Source organism: Aulonocara sp. 'chitande type north' Nkhata Bay, linkage group LG15, assembly GCF_057382095.1.
Source record: "Aulonocara sp. 'chitande type north' Nkhata Bay isolate Kocher_YH1m ecotype deep benthic linkage group LG15, A_spYH_male_GT1.1, whole genome shotgun sequence".
NCBI lineage: Eukaryota > Metazoa > Chordata > Actinopteri > Cichliformes > Cichlidae > Aulonocara > Aulonocara sp. 'chitande type north' Nkhata Bay.
In genome coordinates, this window is record NC_141358.1 from 9484810 (window position 1) to 9510790 (window position 25981).

The 25981-nt window shown below is 39.1% G+C and overlaps 1 protein-coding gene across 1 annotated transcript; it reads right to left on the reverse strand.

Moving 5' to 3' along the window:
• Positions 1 to 198: 198 nt before the first annotated feature.
• Positions 199 to 25971, reverse strand: snx17 (sorting nexin 17). The gene is made up of 15 exons (XM_086263900.1): positions 25155 to 25971; positions 21087 to 21161; positions 19261 to 19378; positions 17776 to 17840; positions 15944 to 16054; positions 13312 to 13402; positions 11185 to 11272; positions 8142 to 8211; positions 7460 to 7552; positions 6961 to 7164; positions 3038 to 3166; positions 2611 to 2688; positions 2396 to 2470; positions 2257 to 2298; positions 199 to 2154 (listed from the first exon to the last, which is right to left on the reverse strand). Exons 1-15 carry the CDS (start codon positions 25212 to 25214, stop codon positions 2053 to 2055), a joined length of 1401 nt encoding a protein of 466 aa, XP_086120026.1. The 5' UTR covers positions 25215 to 25971; the 3' UTR covers positions 199 to 2052.
• Between the last annotated feature and the right edge of the window lie 10 nt (positions 25972 to 25981).

Consider the following 25981-nt stretch of genomic DNA (forward strand, 5'->3'; position numbering starts at 1 on the left):
GTAGCTGATGAAGTGCTTGGTGAGTTTATGTCTACAGTTAAAGTCTATAAACACTGCACCCCCTGGTATCTTGACACTTATCTGTGCTACTCTTAGCATATAACGTGGCAAAGTACAAAACTGCTGCTGCAAAATAAATGGGAGTAGTGGTAAAAGATGACTGTTACATAATAAATAAAATAAACCCACACATAATCGTTGAAGTTCAGAGTTTATTTTAAGCATCATGACCAAATGAACCGACAGCTGTCACTGAACATACCACTAAAAATCAACATGAAAATTAGTGGAATGTATCAAGACGGTACAACGTTCATAAAAGCAATGCTAAAGGAAAAAAACCAAAACAAAACGGCACATTAGAAAAATTTGGCACCTACACATACACTAACATCAAGGACCTTGCAGCTTTGTGTACTTCATATCGACAGGAACAGAGAAAATATAAATGAATCGCTGCGACCGTGTCTCCCTACAGTGAAAGCAACCGAACAGAAGAATCACACCAGTGAAAGAACAAGACAATTATACTGAGAACATTTTTGTTTGCAGTTCTGGCTAAAAGTGACAGTAAAGCTGTTGATAGGTTGGCACTGATTTACAGTTAGCGTCTTTAAAATCTGCTGGCATGAAATAAGTCAAGTTGACAGCAAAAAAAGAAAAAAAATTAAAATTAATAATAATGGAATAACACACCTTATAAAAGTGGGATATGTTCACTCTTTAAAATTTTGTTCACTCCAGCAATTATGATCACATTAGCCGCTTCATCAAAGCACCTTTTACCAAATCCTCTGAGATGACTGGAACAACGTACGAACAAATTACAATGAACTGAAGCCCCGCGACGCCATCGCTCCCCCCAAAAAGAACAACACAAATCAAAATCAGATGCAAAAATTTGTAAACAATTTCCATTTGAACTAAAACATTATGTAAACATGATAAATGTTGGTCCATTTAAACTTTGTTCCATACATCTTAGATTACATTAGATCTGATTACAATAAGCTAGATGATAAAGATATTAGTAAATGTTCAGAATACTTAATTGCATGTACATAATATAAAAAGTGACTTTTTAAAAATGTTTATTTTGTGCAAAATGCTTTAGTAAACTATAATTTGGCATTTATGAGAAACCTTTAAAAAAAATTGTTAAAAAAAAAAATCTGATGGATTTACTGAGCCCCCCAGGGTAAGAGCCTACGCACATTTATAAATTCATGCTCAAACATTCATCTCCACCGGTTATACTGTGCAAAAACGATGGGTTCAGCAAGTGCAAGCAGCTCAACCAAATCAACCATCCATTAAATTCTGCAAAATTCTAGTTAACATCTCTTTAGTTTCAACCCATGTGAGAAGGTGACCCCAGAAACTATATATTAAAAAAAAAAAAAAAAAAAAAGCAAGTTAAGGCCTCGAACTACATCTGAATACATGTGACTCTAATGTCTAATATAAAATGAACCCCTGCTGATGATCTCTGTTAACTTGGCACACATGTAGCATGACGCACAAGAGGACCACTGACATCAGAGGAAGCATTTTGGTATATAGCAAAGCCGAACATTGATCGTCACGCAGCTAAGCAGTTGCTCTAAATATTCTACATTTTGAGTTAAAGAGAACATTCTCAGAAATATGCCTGGTAACTTCCAGAACAACTGCGTCCAGTTCTGCTGTATCTTCACTAGTGCCGGGTCTAACCAAACAGTTGGCTCTCTGGTTGGAAACGGACACGCAGCCAGTCAGGGAAGAATCCAGGATCTTCGAATAACGTACGTTAATGACGTGATAAGTTCAATAAGAGAGCTGGATGATATGATGATTGTAACTAAAATGCAAATCAAGATTACCCTTCAGAGTCTAAATCATGAAAGGTCACCGTCAAAGATTAAATGAGAGCTTAAGGCAGCAAATTCTCCGGGAAGTAGCTACAATATTGCAGAATCGGACGCCTGCGTGGACCGCTCGGCTCGGCTCAGCTCAGCTTGTAATCTTTGTCGTTAACAGTGGAATGAGTAGGGGAGGAAGGGGAATTGTGGGTTACAGGTCATCGTCTCCGATTCCCTCGAAAGCATAGTTGCTGATGTTGTTTGCCAAGTTGGAGGCGCTGACCCCTCTGAGAGACACCGAGGTCAGCTTGGTCTATATGGAATAATCAATATAAGTATAATTAATGCTTAGCTGATGCTAATTTATTGGAATATTTATTAGCTAGTCAGTAAAAACGACAAAGAAGGTACTCACTGAGAGTTTGACAATTTGTTCACGGTTTGAATCAGGGGAGTCCTGCAGCATGGAAGAAAAAAACAAAACAAAACAGACAGTCAAGAAAAAAAAGCTACAGCTGAGAATAAAAAACTTGGCATGCTATCCCGTTTCTCACCAGTAGAGGGGAAGATTTCACAGCTTGCTGACTGTCAGACCGGTGGATGGAGCCATTGTGTCGTTTCCTCAGCATCTGAAATGTGACAGAAGATGTCAAAAGAAATAGAATAAATGTCAAAGCTATAAATGAATGACTTATACATTTACAAACGCTGTGATATGTATGGAAAACAAAATGATGGCATAATGTTGTTAAATGCAGTCAACACAAACCTTTTTTATGCTGCCACCGGACTTCTTTACCATTAATTCATCCACCATAGACTGGAGGCAGATACTCATCATGATAGCCTGCAATCACATCCACACAGAAACCAGTCAGACATAAAGCAGCAAGCCTGTATAGTTTGAAAAAGAACAAAACGCACTAAAAATGGCCGATCACATAATGAGCTGCAAGCAACTTACAGTTACACCTCCTTAAAATCTGAGCTAAACTATGAAAAAACAAAACAACACGGCTGTTTTCAGCCTTGAGCCGCAGCATTTTTGAGGTAATCCAATGAGCACTAAAGAGGATTATGTACAGTACCTTAAGAAACTAAAAAATTCTAAATACACAAAGGGAAAAATTATCTTTAATGAATAAAAAAGATCTAGTTTATCTATATAAAAGTGAAACTATCCATCATCCTCCTACCTGGTCGCTGGTGATGGTGACCCACTGGAGGCGGTCCTTGCTCATCAGGTACTCAAAGGAGAGCTCGAGTTTGATTTCAAATTGACCCGAGCTGCAGGGATTGGTTGTACCGTTGGCAATTGGAACTTGCTGCAGTGACAAAAACAAAGACAAAAAAAAGTCACCTTCTGTTATCATCGACCACTTCTGATTTGCTTATTCTGTTGTGGCCCTTTTCCTTCTTCCACTTTCAATTTGTTGTACTGTGTTTACATTTGAGAATGACAAAGAAACCGATTTCAATATTTTTTCAACCAGCATCAAACTTTCAATATTAAGCGGATAAGCTCCGTCGCTGGAGCTAAATCTCATTTTCTACCCTGCATGTCTTCTCCTTAAGCTGCTATTCTTGAACTCCTGCATCACAAATGACAGGCAGGCTAAAAGATAACATGAAAGAAATATTTGTGATGGGTGTGTTACGCTCCCTAGAAATAAGCCCTCATTCCTCGTTTAAGCAGTGTCTGCCCTTCACTGCTTCACAAACCATTTCCGCTCTGGGTCAGAATGTAGCTGTAGTGGAAATGCAAGACAAACAACGGTCTGACACAGATGCACAAACACATGTACATGCTAAGTGTTTATTTTGGGTTCTTCCGAATGTAATTTGGCTACAACGGATGGGGGGGGGGGGTCTTGCAGAGCTACAACAAATGAGATGTTTTGAATATTTGGCTGCTAAGGAAAGGACTCATTAAATGACTCTGACCTCTGAGAATGAGCTCAGGAATTAATCACCCCGCCTGGCAGTGTGGGGGCTCAGTCTGTAACACACAAGCTAGGATGCATTGCAATTTTAGATGTGATGCCACGTGTCCACATCATTAGCTCTTAGAGAATTGTAAAAGCTTCTTTGATACACATAATGACTGTAATGCTCAAACACAAACGCAGTACAAAAGTGAACTTTTTTGCCCATCTCCATTCAAATGACATATTTAAATGTTCCATCTTTCAAATGGCAGCAGAAATTGTGCGGGTAGAGCCTCAAGTAATGCTTTTCTCAGTAGTAAAATAGACTGTTCTGCTACGATTGGGTGCAAACACAAAAAATGCATATTTCAGCTGTTCCATGCACAATACTGTCATGGTCCGCGGCCCGGTGTCCGAGGAGCTGATGGGATGCCCACGGGTGTGGCTGTTAACTCCACACCTGCATTCCATCTCAGGCGATTATCAGGTGGACTATTTGATCCAGCCCAGCCAGCTGCTCCACGCCAGTCCGTTAGTCGTCTCACAGCGGTAACGTACACCCACGGGAAGGCGGTTGTGAAAACCCTCATTTACCTGAACAAACGCTAATCTTTTCCTTTGCGCTCAGGTAACAGCTCGGCGTGTTTTTGAGCCACCTGCCTGTCCACCTGCCCGTCTGGAGTTTGGATCGCCTCCGGTACCAATCACCTCTACTTTCCTGGAGCTCCCCCGCGGACCCTCACCCCTCCCTCCGGCTCCCACGGCCCCGCTTTGACTGTAAGACTCATACTCTCCCCCACGTATGCTGCTATTTCCCTGCTTCCCAGTAACTCTCTTCCTCTTTCTGTTGCAGCCTCCCACAGTCCCGATTACAGCGTTCCTGCGTAACTCATCCCCCGGTCCCTTGGTTTTTCTAGTTTCTCGCGTGTTTTCCTTTGACCCTTCCGGGACACCTTTAGTTTAAATAAAGTTTATTTTTCGTACTCCTGTGCGTGTTGTCTCTGCTTCTGGGTCCAGCTTGTGTACGGAACTTCGGTTCATGACAAATACTGGTTAATGAGATGCTTTACATTCCCAAAACAAGCCGTTTTTCTAGATGGCTTAAGAGCTGAAGTGTCAAATAAGGTTAAAAAAAAAAATCCAATTAATGAGTTAAATTTAGCCCATTTGAAATTGTAACTTTTTAAAAGGGGATCAAATGTATTTTGAAAAATGCACAGAAAGAACAAAATCTGTATAGCTGAAACTAAATATTGTTTAGTATTTGTGATACAGCAAAGAAAAGATGGTATAAGACCATCAATCTAATCTGTGCACAAAAATAGCCGAGCGCTGACGCAATCACAAACACGAGACTTTCCAACATTCCCGGTCTTTGTTATCTTAACGCCACTGTCTGCAAATATCTACCACAACTACAACTAACTTATGTTTAGAAGTTTAAATCTATTCATCATGTGGATGAATATCATGATAATTGGTAATTTTGATGATTTCCTTTAACTGTTCTTTTTCCATGGTGGAATGATTATGCAGGATACAGCTTTAATAACCTCTCTAATCCACAGAGGGTTAAAAGTTTAGATATAGGCTTAAATATACATGCACTCACTTAAATCTTTCAATATGTGGTGCTGAAGGTCCTACAATGTCCTACAATGAAGGTCCTTTAATGAGTTAAAACTGAATGTACATTGTCATAGACTGAGAGAGTGCTGACCAAGAAGGAACCTCCTGCTCCAGAATCGATACCTTCAACCTAAACTGGAATCTGTAGCTGCCCACACAAACCAAATGTTTTTGTTTTTTTGCTGAGACAGACGCCCAGTTGAGAGAGACTCAGTCCTCCATCTGTAACATTTGAGGAAATGACAACAAGAGATGGTTTTTGTTCCTTCCCCCCCGCCATCAATGCAACAGATAACACTCATTAAATGCTGGGCATTGGACCAGCAATATGTTAGCCTGATCAATCAATTCCAGTCATATGCTCGAGGGACTCTGGCACCATCTCATGCTGATCAATTGATTTAAGGTCACAGTTGAAACAGAACCTTCATGGATTAACTCGTAAATCTTTGGTGTGTGATGTAGCACCATTACACTTTCATTAGACTCACCGCCCAAAAAACAACAACACACTTTCAATGGGTTTAATTCAGTGTTAGTGGAGCTGTTAGTACTGTCTGATAGCTTTTTTTGAGGTTTTTCTGCACTTCAGCACACTTCAGAATAAGATAATGGATAAAATGCATTAAATTTCCAAAGTAGCCAAGAAGCAAAAACACTCAGCTAGTAAATGATTTCACCATCACAACATTTACAAGGAACTCACAGATGGCTCAGATGATGCAGAGTTGACATTTAGACTGATTTTGAGTTTTCTGTTAATATAAAAGGTAAAGAAGAGACTGCACAAGTGGTATGCTTTAACAAAGTTCAACAGACTAATGATAAAAATAGTTTCATTCACTGACTGAAAGAGGAAGCATGGAGGAGGAACAGCTCATGACCAGAAGTACTCCACCTTAATACCATAGCAGCCAGTGGACATGACACACTGATATTACTTTATTACTTACTGAAGGAAGTGGCAGCATTAATTCAAAGGCATGAAAAACAAGCAGAAGACCAGGCTGAGACAGCAATAAGTGGTTTCTGTGATTGCCTGAAGAGACTGCATCATGTCTGAGGGTAAAAAGACTAAAAGCAAAAACTGGCTTGAAATATGAAAAAAAAAACCCTACTGAGATAAAACTGAAGCGTGCATGTACTATCTGGTGTCTTACTTTGAATTCAGTGTATTAAAGAAACGCGCGAGAAATAAAACTTGACATTTACACTTTTTTTCTACACATGTAACTGTTTACAGAGGTGTGGAAGTACTTCCCCTCAATGCATGAATCTGCTTTTCCCAGCAGACAATTTGCAGTTCAAATACTGTTTTAGGTGTTAATCGATACAAAAGATCAATTCAGCACTATCCTTGTGTGGGCTGTGTGTTTGGGTAATTGGACTGATGACGATGGATGGTGTGGAGGTAAGCATTTTTAGCTAGCTGTTAATGCTAAAAAACTAACTATGGTTTGTTTCTGGTGCAATGCCAATAGGCCACTTTAGAAACAGGAGGGCCTTCATCTTGATAAAATAAAGGTACACTTAAACTCTCATGCATTCACGCTTCCACTTACAGAAGATGTGATTCGCCAGCACCTCATGCGAGTAACTTTGAAGCTCCCCTCTTTCATCTGTTCATTAGGCAGCTTGACATGGAAGTTGAGCTCATTGTTTCCGGCGCTGACGATGACTTGGCAGCCCTTCTCGGGGAAGTCAGTGACACAAGGGTCAAACTTAATATAGCCATAATATTTGAGGGTCTGGCCTAGATGGATGAACTGAGGAAAAAAAGAAAAAAAAAACAACCAAACAATTTTTAGATGTCATTTTTTTAGGCTTACCTAATCCCTGATAGAAAATTCTGAAATTCTCTCCTGGGATGTGTTTAAAAATTCATATTATGGGGCAAACTAGGTTAATTGCATAACATGGAATTCACTAGAGGGAGTATTCTCCGTGGTCTACAGATTTGTCCTAGCACAAGGACATTTCTGAGCATCAGCTGGATTTAAGTGACAACTGGCAAAGAAAATTCAAATGGCAGAAACGTCAAAAAGAGGCACCCTTGCTTACTTCTTTCTTAGAGCCTTTCTCCTGCAACGATTTGAGCTGCCTGTGCTGGTCTTTGTTGACGAGTATCCAGCCTCGCTCAATGTCAGATACTGTCTGGTGAAGCAACAAACAGGAAGTTTATTTTTCTACACAGACAAATACAATAATTCAGGTCAATGAGTTTCCTTTGCTAGGAGAAACAACACTAAACACGCCATGTTAACAGTGCAGCTCAACAAAATATGCACTAAAGCACAAGCTCGTTGGCACTATACTGCTTCGCAGAGGCAACGCTCAGAGGTTACAGATTCTAATCAAACTTGCCACCCCGAAAATGCTTAATAAAATCAGACAACTGTTACAGCAGAGGGAAGTTACTATAATAGGAAGGACATCTCTTCTGAAAGAGGGACGCAGAGAGGATTCAAGGTGTTGCAATGTTAAAACAAGCTGACACCAATATTTCGATAATGGATGATCCCAGGGGATGCACAAAAGCATTTGGCAACCAAAAGATGAAGCAGCTGCTGATTCAGTTTTCTTGGTGAGAGGCTGGCACCAAGCAAGCTCAATAAAATACAACAGATGCAATCTGGAAACAAATACAATCAAGTCTAATTTAAATTTTCTGCTTGGGTGCACATCTCAGCGGGAGTTTAATTTAAAACAGTGTCTGGTTTACCTAAGTGATGAAGCCTCTTACCTGGGCATAAAGCAAATTCAGGCCAACTCTGTTTTCCATTACATCACTATCATATGCCATGTCCCAGTAGCTGAAGAGACAAAAAAAATAAGACAGTGTCAAATAAAGCAGAATTAACACAGCCTGATTGTCAACTTTGAGTGATTTGAAGAGAGCTAAGGGGGGTACTGTAGTCATGTGAAAAGCTTTGGCAGCAATAACCTGAAGTAATCATTTTCTGTATGACTCTGGCATCATTGTGAAGGAATTTTGGCCTACTCTTTCTAACAACACTGCTTCAGTTCAATAGTTTATTCACCGCTATTAGCCTCCTGCAACAGCCCCACACTCTAGAATACTTTGGTGTAGAGAGTCTGAGATGTAGCTCTTGGTTTTGGGGGTTTTTTTTGCAGTTTTTCTGACCATGAACAATCTGGCCTCAGGGTGAATTTTGCTGGGATGTACACTCCTGGGAAGATTAGGGCATTGTGTTAACACACCTGAATGCTCCAGACCAGTCAACTGCCAAAATGTCGGCTTTTAAATAGTTGGTCTTTTCTAACATGCATGTACATGCAGCAGAAAGGAGTCAGCTGCATTCTTAATACTGATAATGCTACTATTTGTTTCAGATCAGACTGATACCATAAACTAAACGTGCAAGGAGCAGGACAGAGAACAAAAGACTGCTAGCCATCAATTCACTGTCTACTATAAGCCCTATTCACATCACATGGACTTTGTACCATGGAGCAAGCAATGCAATGCAATACAATGCATTAACCCATTAACAAACCTATTTCTATGGACTATGTATTTATCAATACAAGGCAATGGAGACGTCTGTCCGGTGTACAGTCAAACTCCATCCATGAAATGAGTGACTTATGGAGAAATCAGCTCAGTCAGTGAGTAAGGCATGCAAACATTCACCTCAAGAATTATTTACAGCTGAGTTTGAAAGGATGTGAGTGAAATGGTATAATTTCCACACAGCACTGTGGCAATATTAGAAGTACTGCTTGTACGTTTGTGCAAAGAGATGTGTGGGAGCCCGAGGCCAGCTTGAAAATCAGAACATGATGTTGAAAAAGAAATTCAAAAAATTCTATCTGACTGAGACAGACGAATCAGATCTGGGTCTATGTTTTTAAAAACACCCAGAACAACAGTATACAATTTAGATGTATCACTTCCTCACTGCTGGTTGTGAAATGTCTTAAGCAAACACTTTCTTTACACCACAACTGAGGCATTTTTCCTGCCCCAGTTACATTTTGTATTTACGTTTGTTCTTAAATAAAATCGTCCTTGAGCTCATGTTTCCCAACAGTTTAGCGCAAAGGTGTGAAACTTAACATGTAGGCGCTTGGCTGGGGTGCTATTAGGAGCAGTTGAATAGAGCAGTTGTTTGAGGAAATGTTAAGCTACTTGGCCACATCCGCAATTCAAAAACGACCAGTAAAACGTAGGGCGGTGAAAGGGAGCAAGAGAGTATGGGTGGTGGAATCAGAAGCACTGTGTTTGGTGAGTCCTTTTATTTTGTCTCATCAGATGTAATGGAAAGTGCACTTAAAGACCCTGTTGAGAGAAATAGTTTTGCTTGTTGGACTGGTTCAAACCACCTCCTGGATCTTCTTTACCGCATACAAAGACTGAAAATACCATAAAGCTACAATCTTACTAGTATATAAACTATATTGTACCGCTCACTAACCTTGACTGTTTTTCATAATCCTGTTTTCATTTTGTAGATGCTTTGAATAAAGCTTGGCAATAGAGAACTGCATCATACATTTTAGGTTTTCAGTAGTTTTCTTCCCTACATTCTTCCTCTTCGTCTGGATCTCATACACTGTTTTTTCTCACTTGTTAGTTCTACGTTTATTCTTCCCCTCACTCTTCTACACTCCACAGCGAAACTAGGTCAGCAGGACTGAGACTTTCCTTAAGGCAGAAAGAAAGTAAACATCCTGTGTACCTCCAGAGTCCACAGGAGGCAGAATAATGAAGGAAAAGAAAAAGGAGGAAGCAGATAAAAGTTATCTTGACAAAAAGCGGACAAATCAGCGGACTGGACTGTAGGCTTGAAACTGAATGAGCAGTTAGTATCTTCTCGTTTATTTAGCCGTTTCTCTCAAATAGAACAACATTAAGACTAATTCTATCACTTTTCCCCCCCCGTTTTTGTGACACATGCAATTCCTGGTGCACTGCTCTCCACACCAACAGCTCAGACTCAGTGGGTTTTTCTGTTAATTGAAAAGTAATACAGATATCTGCAGCAAAAAACACTGTTGATGCATTTCTTGTGCTGACATTTAGTTTCCTCTGATGTTTATTGAACCCTGACCCAGTCAAATAAATTATAAACCCGAAAAAAACAAAACAAAACACTGATGCAGCACAACAGTCTGTTGGAAATGTGACTTTCGTGAAGTGAGAAGTTCAATTATATAAAATATTTGAATCTATTTGTTTATTTTCAGGCTAAATTTTGTGTAAATAAAAAAAGCGAAAGCTGGTAATCGATGAACCCCAAGAACAAGTTTAAATCTCAGAGTAAATGATTTATCAGAACTCTGGTTATCCAGTTAATTGGTAACGAAGATGTTAGAAATTGCAACAGGCATTCTGCACCAAGGGTAAATGAATGAAATGAAATCTATAGCAAGATAAAATATAATATAAATTTGTTTGCAGTTATTTTGTCCTTTAATGTTTTGGTTTAGTTCTGGTTCAAAGATTAACTTGTTGGATCAGTGCAACTGATTGTTGTAGACGCTGTAGCTGTAAGGAATACCTACTGCAAAGACAAACTGCAAAGTGGTGAAATTTAAGTAGATGTAGAATTTATTGTCATTTCATTACATTTTCTGGACCAAGCCCACTTACTGTCAGGTGATGATCATCATTCTCCCTGACAACAAAAAAGGTAACCTTTCTAGCAGCCCATCTTTAACCTTCTCTTTTAACATGTCTACACCAAGAGCTTTACCACAGATAAAGAAAACAAGACGTGATCAGATTCATACTCATAATGTGAACAAGAGGAGGTACATACCTTTTCCGTAAGACTATGTGAAATTCTGAGCTCCGCGAGCTGGTAATGGATACATAGGGCAGCTCAAATTCTTGCAACTTCCGCACAACTGAAAGAGGAAAAAAAAAAAGCAGAATTTATCATAAATGTAGCTCAGGTACCAAAGACATGGATAACAATGTCTACAACGGGGAAGACACCATCTGTGCAGGCCCCAGCAGGATACAACTTGTGGTAAAATGTGTGTGTGTGACAATACTTTTTTAAAAGGGCTCTTGTGTACATGCACCCAGAATCTGCAGCTATTTTATTGCAGTCAGTTCCCTAAGGAGAGTGAAGCAGACTGAAGGTCGTTGCTGCTGCTACTTTGTTTTCACCCATCAATAAATGTGCTCAGTGCACACACACAAATACACACAAATGAGATGACTAAAGAGCCCTTTAGTTTACCATTAGGTTTATAAAAGTGTATTCTGTCTTTTTTATGGGCAGAGGGGCTGTGTACTGAAAACAGAAACACAGAGTGGTTACTTTGATGTTGAAAATTATCTGGCATAAAGAGAAACAAACTCAATACTTAACATGTAATGTAACATTTTTAAGCAAAATAAATCATCTCTGGAAAGCTAAAAATGCCACAAAAAGCAAATGAGAGCAGCACTAATTCAAACCACATCCTGGCTCTTCTCAACATGTCCGTAATATTTTACATTATATCCTGACTAACACTCCGACCTCAGGGAAATTACTGCCTGAATTTTTCTCATTATCCTGTTATGTCAATCATCCCACCATCAGTTCTGCTTGATCAATGACCTGCTGCGTTGTTAGCCATATTTAGCACATGCCTCTTCTTTTTCATATCACTCAGCCTCAGATTTAAATGGCAGGATGAACAACACGTCTGTAAAATATACAGACCCCTCTGAGTTCATCTGGGTTCACTTCCAGCCTGGTATCGATGCTCTCTGAGGCGAGCATGTGACAGGTGGAAACCATGAGAATCTCAGACTGTGGAGAGGTTTGACCTAAAAGGGCTCTCTTCCTCTGTCACTGGGGTATACATGAATGTGAATGCTAATACTTTGCAATGATGTGCGTCAAGTGAAACTGAGCCACATGAAATGTGGCCATTTGGTCTTTTGAGGCGGTCCTGTAAGTAACATTGACAACAAAAAGACAATGGACAAACCACATGCTAACTGCTACAGAGTCTTCACAAAATGTATATGGGCAAAAAAATGATTTTGCCCTGGCTTGAAACAGTATCATTGTGTATTTCCATTTACAGCGTACTTAAAAAAAAAAAAAAAAACACATTTATAATATGCTGGAAGTCAACACTCCTCTTGCAGTCTGGAAAAACAATAACTTTACTAATCAGACGCCTGTAAATGTGGTACCACTCTGGAACTGTTGGTAAACCACAACATGCATTTCAGCCAAGAACACTGCAAAAAGGATGTTGTGCGCACTCACACTCCAGCACTACAAAATGTTTTGCATGCACCAGCCAACAAATAGCTGACTCTCACTGGGAGTCAGAACAGCCCCCAAAAAATTTATTATACATTCTAGTTAGAGACAGAAATACAGCAGAATTTGGATTCAAGATAAACCCTCTAGAGGTGATACACAGCTTTTCTTTTTTCCTCAACTAAACTGAAGTATTTCTCAGAACAGAGAGACAAACACACTCAGCCGTATTCTTGTTGCCAGAATAAAGTTCCCTGCGGTTCCACAGGAATCTACTCTCTAGCAATTCTTAATGAAAGTTCAAGTGTTTACACCAAAATCCTACTTTCATTTATTTCTGTGTGATTTGTGTCTTCTGAGAATCGTCTCTTTTGGTTACTGAGAAATGAATTCCAGCTAGAACATAAATAATCAGCAGTAATAAATGATGGCTCTTTTTTTATGGCTCTTGTTAGCTGGAGAGATAATCCTTAAAACATTTGCTGGCAAACTACACTTTCAGCTCAAATGGATTTTTGCTACAATTTACTTTACTTTACAATTCTTATCAGGGAACATTTCTGCAGCTTATGTAGCACGCAAAAGAAAACTTTCCAGCAATAACAGAAACGGGAGGATGCTGCACAAGTTCAAGTTGCTTTTATGGCTCTGTTTTTATGATTTTGAACTTACATGATAAACTTCCATCCACACCTTCACGAACCAGGAAAAGACTGAAGTAACCAACAAGGTCATCTGGGAGGTCAAGCTTTGTCGCAACAGCCTGCAGAAACAATAACATTTAATTTCAGCAACATTCAATCAATCGTTTCATCAGAGCTTTATTTTTCAGAAGGTTAAAAAAAGAGCAGATTAAAAATACTACACTAAAAAAACCAAAGAGATAAAAACAATAGAAAAAAAATAGACTTCCATTAAAAATAAATAAATAGTATACTTATGTTGACAATTTGCTATAGCTTATTCGGATGATTAATAGCAGCTGGGACAAAGCCATTTCTGTAATGCTTAGAGACTGCAAACCTGAAATTACTAAGGGTGGGAGTCATTGTTTGGCTGATTGCTTAATGGTCATCTTCTGCAACTGTTTGATATAAATAGTTTAACTAGGTTAAACTGCAATTTGCCAATCAGCTTCTCTGACTAGTTTGACTGCATCAGTTTGTTCCTGTTCTTCAAAGACAGGTTACCGTATCAGGACACCAAGGAAAGAAGATTAAACTGACTAAAAGATCTATAAAATAGATAAAACTGCTCACATTCCACAGTTTGACCTTTAATGTTTTTGGCATCAGGTGTGGTGGAATTTTTGCTGAACTCCACAAAGCAGTTTAGTATTGCTGACATATTTACTGAAATACAAGAGCTTCCTTGAAAAGGACATCTGGATGGGAGCATATGTTGTTCTATAACCCGTTTATACCTTTCAGCATTAATGATGCTTTTCCCAATTTAAGAGCTGCCAATTCCAAAGGCACTGATTCACCTCCACGCCATCAAAGATGAATGCTTTTCAACTAACCCTTGATAACAAGCCAGACGGTGTCTCATCTTTAACCCAGAACATCTGTGTTTTCCAAAAAAAGAACTTTACTTTTTTTTTTTCTGTCTGACCACAGAACAGTTTACCACTTAGATTCAGTCTATTTTAATCGAGCTTTGGCCCAGAGACAGCAAAGAAATTTCTCCAGATTCTTAAAATCTTTTGATATTATATACTGTAGATGATGAGATATTCAAAGTTTTCACAAAGCAAGGAACATTATTCTAACATTGTTCTGCAATTTGTAGATGTGGTTCTTAGCAGATGGGCAATTCAAATGAAACAATATGCCCCAGTTTAAAAATCAGATTTGTTTTCTGTGCTCTTGTGTGACTAAAATGTGGGTTTATGAGATTTTTTTATTTATTTACATTTTACACATTTCTGGTTTTGAAGTTGTAATTCTCATAATTTAACGGTAAACAAAGCCACATGCAAACCACTGGTAGAGTTTTTGAACTGCCTAGACAAAACAAACAAACAAAAAATCTAGCATTTTAGTTAGTAAAATAATTAAGCAATACTACATTGAGGCAGAAACCCTGACTAAAATATACACCATCTGTGTGCTCTGACAGCTGCTGTTCTGATCAGAGGTTAACTGTGGTTAAACTTTCATAAGAGACTCAAACAAGTTTGATTTACAGCCAAGATCGACAAAGTGCACGCCACTGAGGCATCACCATGTTTACTGGGATGAGTTAGAGTGTGTACTTTAGTGTGTGTTTATGGTGAATAAAGAGTACAGGTGAAGTGCATATACTGAATGGTTTGGACATCACCATGTCTTGCACAGATTATTAAAAAAATAATAAAACAACAACAACAAAACAAGTCACATATAATAAAGCTGTTTGATAATAATACTGTATATTTGTTTCACTGGCACATTGTAATTGCTCTTTTGGGATTATGGCCTGAAAGCTTAAATAGGCCTGATGGGTATTTTCATCATGCCATCAAGTGTCTTTAGCGTGTGCTTAGATTTGTTTTCTTTCCATCTGTCTTGGTTGTGTTCCGAGTTTTCCTTAGTTTTGATTGAAGTAGGCCAGACTTCATAAAGTGCTTCGTGAAATATTGCTGTACTAGTGAAGGTGCTATACAAATAAACATGGCTTAATTTGACTTATGGTATGTAGTGCCTCAGAGCTCACAGGAGATTGTAAAGCAATATTGCTTGCCTGAGGCAAATCCCTGGTGTCTATCAGATCTGTTATGAAGAGCTCAAATGCCTCTAGGTCAGAGATGACCATACCGATTTAAATGAAATAAGCAATGGGCCACACTTTAAATAACTGAACTGAAACATGGCCACAGGTTACAATGAAAATATTTATAACTTGCTTAGATGCCTACATAAATATTTAAAATACGCTACATTCTGGTAGTGTCCTGGTATATACGCTACTGCATGGGTCACTGATCAAACACACTGCATTGGAATTGAGTGAAATAGCAGCGCAGACTTATCTAGTTCATCCAATTCCAGCCCTCAGGGCTGAATTTTGTCCATGTGCTCTCCAACCAAACACACAGAACTAATAAAAAAAAAAGTTGAAACCAAACAGATAAAAGTTTAAGACTTTAGTTTCTTTTAACTATATCAAGATATGGAGCTGACAGCAGTATTCACTTATAGTTTTTTCATGTAAATATTTTTCTGTCTAAGCAAGATTTCAACAAACATGGCACTTAAAAAGCACCGTACTGTGCAAAACAGTAAAAACATGTTTACTCTCACTTTAAACATGCAGCACTTACATCAAGCACATCTTCCGTCTTATATGATGTGAAAATGTTGACTGTGACCTTCTGGCCATTACAGAGGCAGATATCTATTGCAACCTCTTCTGTGGGGATCTGCTGGGTCTCCTGTGGAAACAAAAGGATTGAATTCAACTTTCTGGGTGAGCTACATGTTTTCATTCCCATCAGTCAACAACAAAAATCACACCAAGCCACACAGACGGAAAAACTCTGTCTGGTTAGAGGGGGAACCACCCCCTCCCCCCCAAACCCTTTCCGACAATGGATGACCCTCCACTGTAACATTTTCTCAAACACAAATTTATAATGCACTTCAAACAAAATTTAATCCATTCAGTCTGATCACTTTTATCTTTACTGTCAATTTTGACATAAAAGCTTGAAAGATGTTCAAAGTATGTTATGGTTTAACTCAAATGGAGAAGGAACAAAGGCAATGGCTCACATATGGGAATTATTTAGTGCATATAAGAATAGGACCTGTGCAATGAACAGTCCACAATAACGAGTAATTAAATATTTTTAATTATTAAAATCACCTTTAATTATTCACTAACTTTTTGGGGGACTGGACAATACTGATCACATTCATTTTCTTTGTAATTGATTGTTATCTACATACTGTTTGGAAAATATGAAAATATTTACCATAACTTTAGTAAAGGGTTGCCTTGTTTTGTCCAAGCGACAGTCAAAAGGAAAAACCCCATAAAGATATTCAAAAGCAGGGAAATGTTTATTGGATATAGTGCTACATACAGTCTTTTGTTTTGGATAACAAACTTGTAAAAAAAAAAAGCCACGATTTGACTACACATTACAAAACAATAAAAAAAAAAAAAAAAGCACCATTCAACAAAAATGCTTACTTAAAAAGGTAAAAGCAATATCATTATGTAAGAAAAGGCCTCTAACACTAATTAAACCAAGTCTGCATTAAAAAAAAGAAAAGAAAAACGTATGATAAGATGATTAAATAATCTCATCGTTTATATTAAGGGTGCAATGTTGAACTGGATGACTCCAGCTTCTTCTCTCTCTCGTCTTCCTGGCTAAATCATCTATCATCTTCCCTTTTCCCACAGCAGGGGGTCTCTGAGAGCACAGAAGGCACAGATGAAAAGCCTACACTGGGAGGCAAGTCATCTCCTATTCCAGACCTGCTTTCCTCACAGTACGTGAGAGAAGTGACATAAACACTGACTCTAATGTGCTAATCTGAGAGGAGAAGAGGGCGGAAGAAAAAAACAAAACAGGAGAATGGGTGCGATGTGGCTGCAGATGGATGAATCTGAATGGATTTGCAGCCTCAGGTAATGCAAGTCACAGACTAAATGATGCAACCTGCTATGAATAAGTTATGAATACACCATCCATTTGAAATGACATAGAATCAGGTTAAACTGAAAACCTGCTTAGATTTTTTTGGTATGGAAAAAGCTTGTTTTGAGCTGGATGTCTCTCACACAGACACACACACACACACACACACACACACACAGTAACTAAGTTGCTGTGTTTAACAAAAGACTTGTTACATGATTCATGTTATCATTTTCCATGTTTCAGCATGCAGGCCAGTCTTGATCTGACACATCTAACCAGAAGCTTACAAGTACAGATGACACAATCCAAGAAAGTGTATGTGTGCTGCTGCGATAGATAAACAGCAAGAACAGCACTACCTAATTTCACCGCAATGTCAAAGTAATTACTAGTGAAGCAGAAATAACTGCCTCAGCATTTTAGTATAAGGTGCATTGCTCCTTTCAGACCTATTGACCGACAACAGCTTGATGCAGGTTAGATATAAAATAACCACCAACCTGTTGGGCCTTCCTTAAGAAACTGTTGAACAACTCGCTGGCTCCAAGCAAGGGATCCTGACGGACTGAAAAAAACAAAACAAAACAAAGGACAGTAACGCAATAATTGAAAGTAACACAACTACATGAATGCCTAACTGGTGTTGGTATGCAATTTTGGGGGTTACTCATAAACATCAATGTTTTTAGGTGGAGCCACTTCCCATTTCTTAGTTTTCTGCTTTTTGAGCTTGCTATTGTGAAATAGGTCATACCTTCCAAGTTATTTGTAAAGGCAATTTAGCTTAGCGCATAAAAACTTTATGACAGAAGGGCTGACCTCTGGCAAAGGATCAACGACCTTAACTGCCACTAACCAGCTCCAACACACCATACTTAGTAAATAAAAGGCTGAATGAGCAACTCTCCTTTGCTTTGGCTTCTCATTTATTCCTGACACAGTTTTCAGTGGCAAAGCAGAGCATTTAACATAACATACAATATGACTTAGTGTGAGCATGTGTGTGTCATCCTGTATACTAACTTCACAAACTCCACTTGACAAAAAGGGAAATTTTGAAGCCATCTGCATCAGTGCATATTGTGTTTGCGTCAGTTTATTTTCCATAACTATGTCAAAAACCATGATGTAACCTAGTGAACTTGTAGCCAAGAACACCCTGAATGCGTATGCTCCCAGACTATGAGCAAATATGCACTCAAACAATGATCCCTTGTTCTGCTGTAACTTCCAGTGCTTGAAAGGATTAAAACCAACCCTCCATGTTGCTGCCAGTTGCACTTATTTGTGTATGTGTGTACTTGGATAGTTCACCTTTGACCTGTTTGCACAACGTGTAATATGCCGAAACCCTCTCGAATTGAAATACTCTGAATGGGTTTACTGACCTGATGCTAAATAAGCTTTTAAAACTGTCACGAGGTGTTCCACTTGGTTTTACCATGCCAAAGATTTTAATTATTCTTCATGGTACAAAAGCCGGGTATTTTTCCTCCAAAAAACCAACCAAAAAAACAAAAATCTCTTTACTAAAAAATTCAAATCAATAAAAAATTATTTAAATTACTGACACTTTCAGCTTTGAGATTCTGGGTCTCGATATTTTTCTTCATAAGGTGTGTCAACATTTCACTCCCAACTGAAGCAGTGTCCCTGCTCAGACACTATGCCCAGATTAACAGTTCTTTCACACTTATGTGGCATGAAGAGAACAGTGCATGTTTGGACTCCCTGCAGACACCAAGCAAACTTGTTCTTGTGATTGCTGTGGGGAAAGCTCTCAAGGAAACCGTGTTTGTCCTGCAAATATTCTGTTTTAAAAACACAGACTCGTTATACACACACACTACTAAAGAGGGGAATGTGTGCAACTTAAAAAACACTATCTAATTTAAACACTGGTTTAAACAACCACTCTGCATCTGAATGAAGTGAAATACAATACAAGCCATCTGTGAAAAGTTTATTCTGCATGAATAACTTACTAGCTTGCATGTATTTCTCCAGCTGTTCTCTCCTCTGTTCGACCTCAGCAGGGGTCAGTGTGAAGATCTTCTTTGGGGGGAAGGCAGGCACCACATTGCTTCCATATTCTTTCTTTATCTGTTGATGCAAACCACAAGTTGTGAAGCTCGGAGGGAACAAAGAGTCGGCACTCTTGGAAAAAACAAACCCTCGCAAACCAGTATTTCTCTGGTTTTAAGAGAAAACAGAGTTTGTTCAAGCAGTCTGCTAGCTACATTCTTATTTTAACAAAGCCATAATTACTGAAAAGAGATTTAAGTTTGAACTATTAAAAATGATAACTTTGCTATAGAACAGCAGTCTTCTGAATTAAAGATCTGTGGATTAATTTTTCTAAGAGGTACATTGAGGTTGTTTGAGATGAATCACAGGTTTATTTTAAGCACTGTTTCAACGGCTAGCTGCTGGAGTTTCCGTGCATAACAAACACAGACACAGACACACTCACACACGAACACATCTGGAACGCTGAATGTCTAGTCATTCCAAGTTTACTTTGTCTTCCAGCTTCTTGACTCATTTCTTTCCATTTTCTATCATCTGAGCACTGGTAGCTTGAACGATTGAAGTCTTACACCATTTGGTGTCTGATCTAAAAATCAAACACGTTTATGTGGTTTAATTTTTAACCTGCATATTGCTGCAGGTATGCTATGATGAAGGCAGACCACAGCGAGTGCTAGAGGAAAAGAGGCGATTTTCACCTCTGCATATTTCCCTGTGGTATTTTAAGTATGCCAGAGGCAGCAACTGGTTACACATACAAATAAGCTTTCACAGCCACACACACCGAGCACAGGTTGCAGATTCATAAAAGTCTGTCACATCTGAAATACATGTGAGCTCATGCGGAGCATTTTTGGCAGAGCTTGTCCTGTTTTTTACTGTTTGCTTTAAACAGGATTTGAATCTAGCACAGATTCTGCCGTGTTGCAAATCATTACAGGAGAAAACACATGAGAAGCACTTAAAAAAAATCTAATTTTCTGAGCAATAACTGAGACGAGTGTGTGCACCACAATCAAGTGTGGAGTGTTTTGGGGTCATGAGTATGCCACAGGAAGCCCTTTGGGGTTGATGCTTAAAGATTTGAGTGTGTCTTTCCCACTCCCTGTTGCCAGGCAACAGCAACTGTCAGGATGATAACACAGAGTTGAGGATGGAGATTGTAAAGTTTGGCCCTAGCTCTCTTAGTTTGTAATGTGTATAAGCAAAAGGGGCATTGGGCACTCCTTTAGGGCCATGTTTTATGCTGTTGTATACATTTTAGTGCACAAAGCACTTAAAAACACATCTTTACAAGAAAGAAAAACACATGTGAAACACTGAATACACTAATTGCCTATTAACAGCTCTGAAATATCAGTCTGGCTGTGTGTAAAGCTCAGCTGAGGCAGAGACCAAACAACTCTCAAGAACAGACAACTCAACACTTTCCCACCACATTTCTTTTTCAGATTAAATTCCTTTTCCCAGCAGGTAAAGTGTAAGAAAGGCCAAGAACATTCTTTCCATGTCACACACCCCCACCCACCCCCCTCCATAATACTGTCTATTTACAGCCAATAGCTGGAACTCTTGGAAAAGCGGAAGCCAAAGACTTCAAGGCATCGTAGTCATGATTTAAAGTGACGGGAGGCTGGCGTATCGACCGTATGACACAAATACGAGTAAAAGGTCACCATGGGTGGATGTGATGGCATTTATGTCAGAGCACCACACATAAAAACGTGCTTTGAAGCACACTGACAGTGTGGTTGGTATATTAACATGGCTGAAACCTTACCTGTTCATGGAGGCCAAGAAGTTGGCTATAGCGTACCCGACAGTGCAGCACACCATTGACATGGATGTTGTAGGCCTGTGGGGACAGACATAAGGACAAAGACTATGTAAAAAAAGCATAAAGCGAGTGCTGAATTTGTTTCTTTAAATGCACACCCAACAGTGATTTGGTGACTTCAGAGGCATTGTGTTTGCATGGAGGAAATAAAACCACAACCGCTGAAAGACGCTGGAAGAATCAGCATTTACCACCCTGTACCTTTAGCATCAAGTTTCACTACTGATTTCATCTGATTATCCCACTGCAGTGTGCTTCCTCGGCTTTTGTTTTCTTAGACCAAACAAATGAAGTGTGAACTGGATTCAAACATATTCCAGCGACTTCCATCCAAAGAGGAAAACAGAACCTGCTGCACAGTTTTCAATCCAAACCGCTTCGTTTGCCTCATCCAGACATTTAATATAGAGAGAAAGTATTTCATGTGGAATCTTTAACTCCTTCTCTGGAGACACTTTGCTTGTTTTGACAGGAGCTGTCACTGAAAACTCCTCCACAAAACAACCACTTGGAGCTAGCAGACCAAAAATCTGCTTGCCTTCATGTTGAGAGCCAGCCACAGAAAGCAAGGAAGAAATTTTTCATGTCATTAAGTACGATAGTAAACCAAATATACATAAAAATGTAATGCATCAATTACAGAACAACCTACATGGAATAATCCTATTAGTATTGTGTGAAGAATTATTCTTAAGAATTTGAGAATTATTATTTCCTCCTTCATATGCTAAAACCCCCCCCCCCCCCAAAAAAACCCAATCAGCTTCCAGCAGGCTGTGCACAGTGATAAGGGAACAACAAGCTCACTGAGAAGACTTCATATTTGGATATCAAGACATAAACTGCAGTAGTGCTTTAATCCTCTTCCCTTTCTATCTCAATTAATTCTTGCAGTCAACATGGCGGGTCATCTGTCCACACAAAAGGAATTTTACAGTTTCTGACTGCACATGTACATGCTCTTGCTGAACTGCACAAACAATCAAAGGGAAAAACAAGAATATCACGCCAAAAGTTGTTCTTGCAAAAGAGGAAGGCTTGGACAAAAAAAAAAAAATGTCTGTGTAGGCAGGATCCTGACAGGAAGGAAGAATGAGTATGCAGAATGTCTTGGCTCTAAAAATGCAAAAGTGCAACAACAACAAAAAAAAAAAAAAATACCCGAGTTTTTTTTTGGTGGCTACAAGCAGTTCAACTTGGGGACAGTTCAAGACGCTGTATATGTTTTCCTCCATATTCCCACACTCATCTTTGTTTCTGCACCCCAAACTCTTACAAATGTATTAAATAGTGTTACATTTTGATCCTAGTTCCTCATCATGTTTAAAAGCTTTTGATTTCATAATCCAGCTGCTAATCTAAAATTTGTGTCATAATAAAGTTTCTTAATAAAGGAGTGAGATGCTGTCTGATCCCACTGCTGTAATCAGATCAAAACACTGAATGTTCAGTCCTGAGATAGACCAGATTTAATATGAGACGCCCTTATTAGAAACAAAACTGTCAGTGTTTTTACTTTTTTCATCACTGCCCACTTTAACCCCTAAAACCATATGTGATCTAATCTTGTGAACCAGTATCTGTGAGAGGATTTCCAAGATACCTGCTACTGTTAGCACATTTTAGGGAACCTCTCTGTGTCTCTAAGTTTATACATCTGGCTCAGTACATGGAGCCAACTGACACAGCTACACTGTTGAGCACAGCTTTCATGGTTTCAAAAAACAAAACAAAAACCAAAGTAATACAGACTTTGAATAATGAATAATGAACTAGTTTAGAGCTAAGTCTAAACCTGTTCCTCATCCTGAGTAAATGAGTTATCGTCACTTAATGTAACACCAAAGTCTCTTGTTCTCATATCCACAAACACTAAAAAAAATTAGGTTGAAATAAAGGCAGAAGTGTAATAGCGGAAAAAAACAACAACCCAGGAACACTGCCATAAAAAAGAGGCCTTTTTAATTCTAAGAAAGCCCTTTGCAAACGCGGCAAATTCTGCGGCTTACTGGTTCCAAGGTACACAACCCATCTCTCAGTGTTACAATCAAGCAAAGTCCCTTCCTTTCAGCTGGTTATGGGAAGGTCACAGTGACAGTCACAGGACTCCCAGCTGAGAGGTGAAAGGCCTTTGCTTTTCCCACTGGAGTACAGGCTAAAAATGTGCTTGGTTAAGTAGAGATACGTCAGAGAACGACATCAGTGAGGAACGCGTGGAGAACACTGCAAAGAGGGAAATAATTCTGAATTATTCGACATGTCCACTACTTCTCTTGGAAAGCTTTTTATGTTTATTTCCTAATTCTGTGCCAATTCAAATATTATTATACCTACTCCAAGACTTTCTTCCAAATACACAGTCAAAATGGAAAATACTCATTTACAGGTGTATGACACTGAGAGCAGCCAGAGTAATGTTACATTAAAATCAGATGATGCAGTGTTTGTGTTTTTAAGTACACACACACACACACACACACACACACACACACACACACACACACACACACACACACACACACACACACACACACACACAGGACAAAGGGACCTGACACACAAAAACACTTTTAATAAATACTATAGACACTGTTTTCTATAAAAATCCTGAATTATTAATTATTTGTTGCACGACATCAACACATGAGGAGAAGCAAACTTGGGAACCGAGAACAGGTTCCAAATGATCTGATCCATCAGAGCTCTGAGCTTTCCAGTTCCATTCATCGATGCTGTCAAGGTTTTCTGACAGTCGCACATTGCTAAACAATGACGTCCCACTCCTGGCAGTGGAGCTCTTGCACATCTGAGTCAGATGCAAACCTTTTTTCTACTCTGTGTTCAGAAGTAATGAAACTGTTGTACTTATGCCATAAACCTGCAAAGGCCTACTGCTAGGAACAAATAAGAAAATGGATGAGGAATGGAAGCACAATTCATAATGACATCTTTAAAATCATTATCCATCTCAACTTGAACCCAAGCAGTTTTCTGGCAACTTGCAATCACCAATAGATCATATTTATCGTCTCTGTGCAAATAATCAAGCAACACAAGGAAGAAATCTTTTGAGTTGACGCAAACTTTGAGAAATAAACACTACATCTGGCAAACATTAATACAATGTATCCTGACTGTCAGTCACTGGGTTTTTCATAAATAGCAAAGAAAATGGTGCTATTACGGCTGTCCTTGATCAACCTTCACTTCAGAACACAGCAAAGCACAATGGTAATTCATGTTTCAAACAACATTAAACACAATAAGAAACAGAAAGAAGAAAATAAACATAAAGATTATGCTGCAGCTCCCAATGTGCTTTGAAGACTACCATAGTTTAGACTGATATATATAACTGCTAGTTAAGGGATGAAGTTAAAGCAATGCTGGCTGTATTCTCTTTTTCTAAATAACACGGGAGATGGCAACATCATGGTAAGCAAACCTCAAATCTCACTAAGAATTTAGGTGCTGGCTCAAACCTTTAAAACAAAAGAGACTTTGTTGTGGCTGATTTGAGCCTATAAAGAGACTGGGACACATGCAAGTTTGTGCATAAAGCTTTGAGGGTAAATCACAGTGTGTTAAACTTCAGACATGGCATAATGATGCTATATGTTTATACTGTAGAACTAATTTTCTCCGCCAGATGAAGGTAAAATGGCAGAAACTGTGTTGAACACGATAAAAGCCACATTACTTTTCTGTTGATGTCTCAAAGAATCATGCTAAAATATTTTTTGCCCAATTTGCTCAAATTTTAATACAACAAATCAAGTTTTTAATCACCTATGCAAAGCATAAATGGCATGATTACACAGTAATGTTTATAGCTGATTTATAACCCAGCAGTTCCGCCTTCCCAATAATTTGTGCACAGTAAACACTGGAGCCCGTGCCGCACTGACATTAGCTCGACATGTGGGCAGCTGAAACAAGCATTAACACAGTCTGTGGTTAAAGCGGGTACAACAACAACAACAAAAAAGAAAGACACAACGTCGTGCTTACCACGTAGGTCGAACCGTTTTCTCCCGAACGAACCTCTGTGTCGGGTATGGAAAAATGCATCTTAGCTCGAAACACAAGCAGCTCCCAGATGATAAGTCCTTTAACGCCACCACAGTCTGCGATGGAGAGGAAGACACCACAGTTTCCCCACAAAGTCCACTGCAGTGACTAACGTCGGTGACTACGGAGGAGGAGGAGGACGAAGAGGAGGAGGAGGCGTCTCTCTCTCGGTTCAGCCACTGGTTTGAGAGTCCGGGGGGATACTGTTGCCGGACTACGGGGCGACTGCTTACGACTTTATTATGTGGACAACAACTCGCGTACCAAGTCGCACTGACGTTAAACTTCTCCCACGTCAGTGTTAAACTTTTCCCTCTGCCGTTCGAGTAGCAGCCATGTTGCAAGTGTAATTACACCTTCACTGTTAGCATTACAATATCCTATTGACTCACTTTAGGCAAGTTGTAAGAAAACCTTTAAAATCACCTATTTGTTAAAAAACAAAAAAACCCAAAACTCAGTTTCAAGCTGTGCAGTGAATTCAGTTCATTAGCGTAACCAGATGAAGTTGCTGGATAAAAGGTGCAGTTGGTTCTTGCAAGCCCAAGAGCGCCGCACAGCCCGTATGGTAAACCTTTCGAAATATATGAGCGGACAGTTTTACTTGAACGTTTCCTGCTTTCCCGACGTCCTACCTTTGCGGAAAAAAGTTTAAACAGCGACAAGGTATATAGATAGAGCAAATGTGGCAAATATCGCGTAAGAAACCAGAGGCTACCCCACCGTCCGGCCACTCTGTGTTCAGCGTACGTATTGGCAGATCAAGG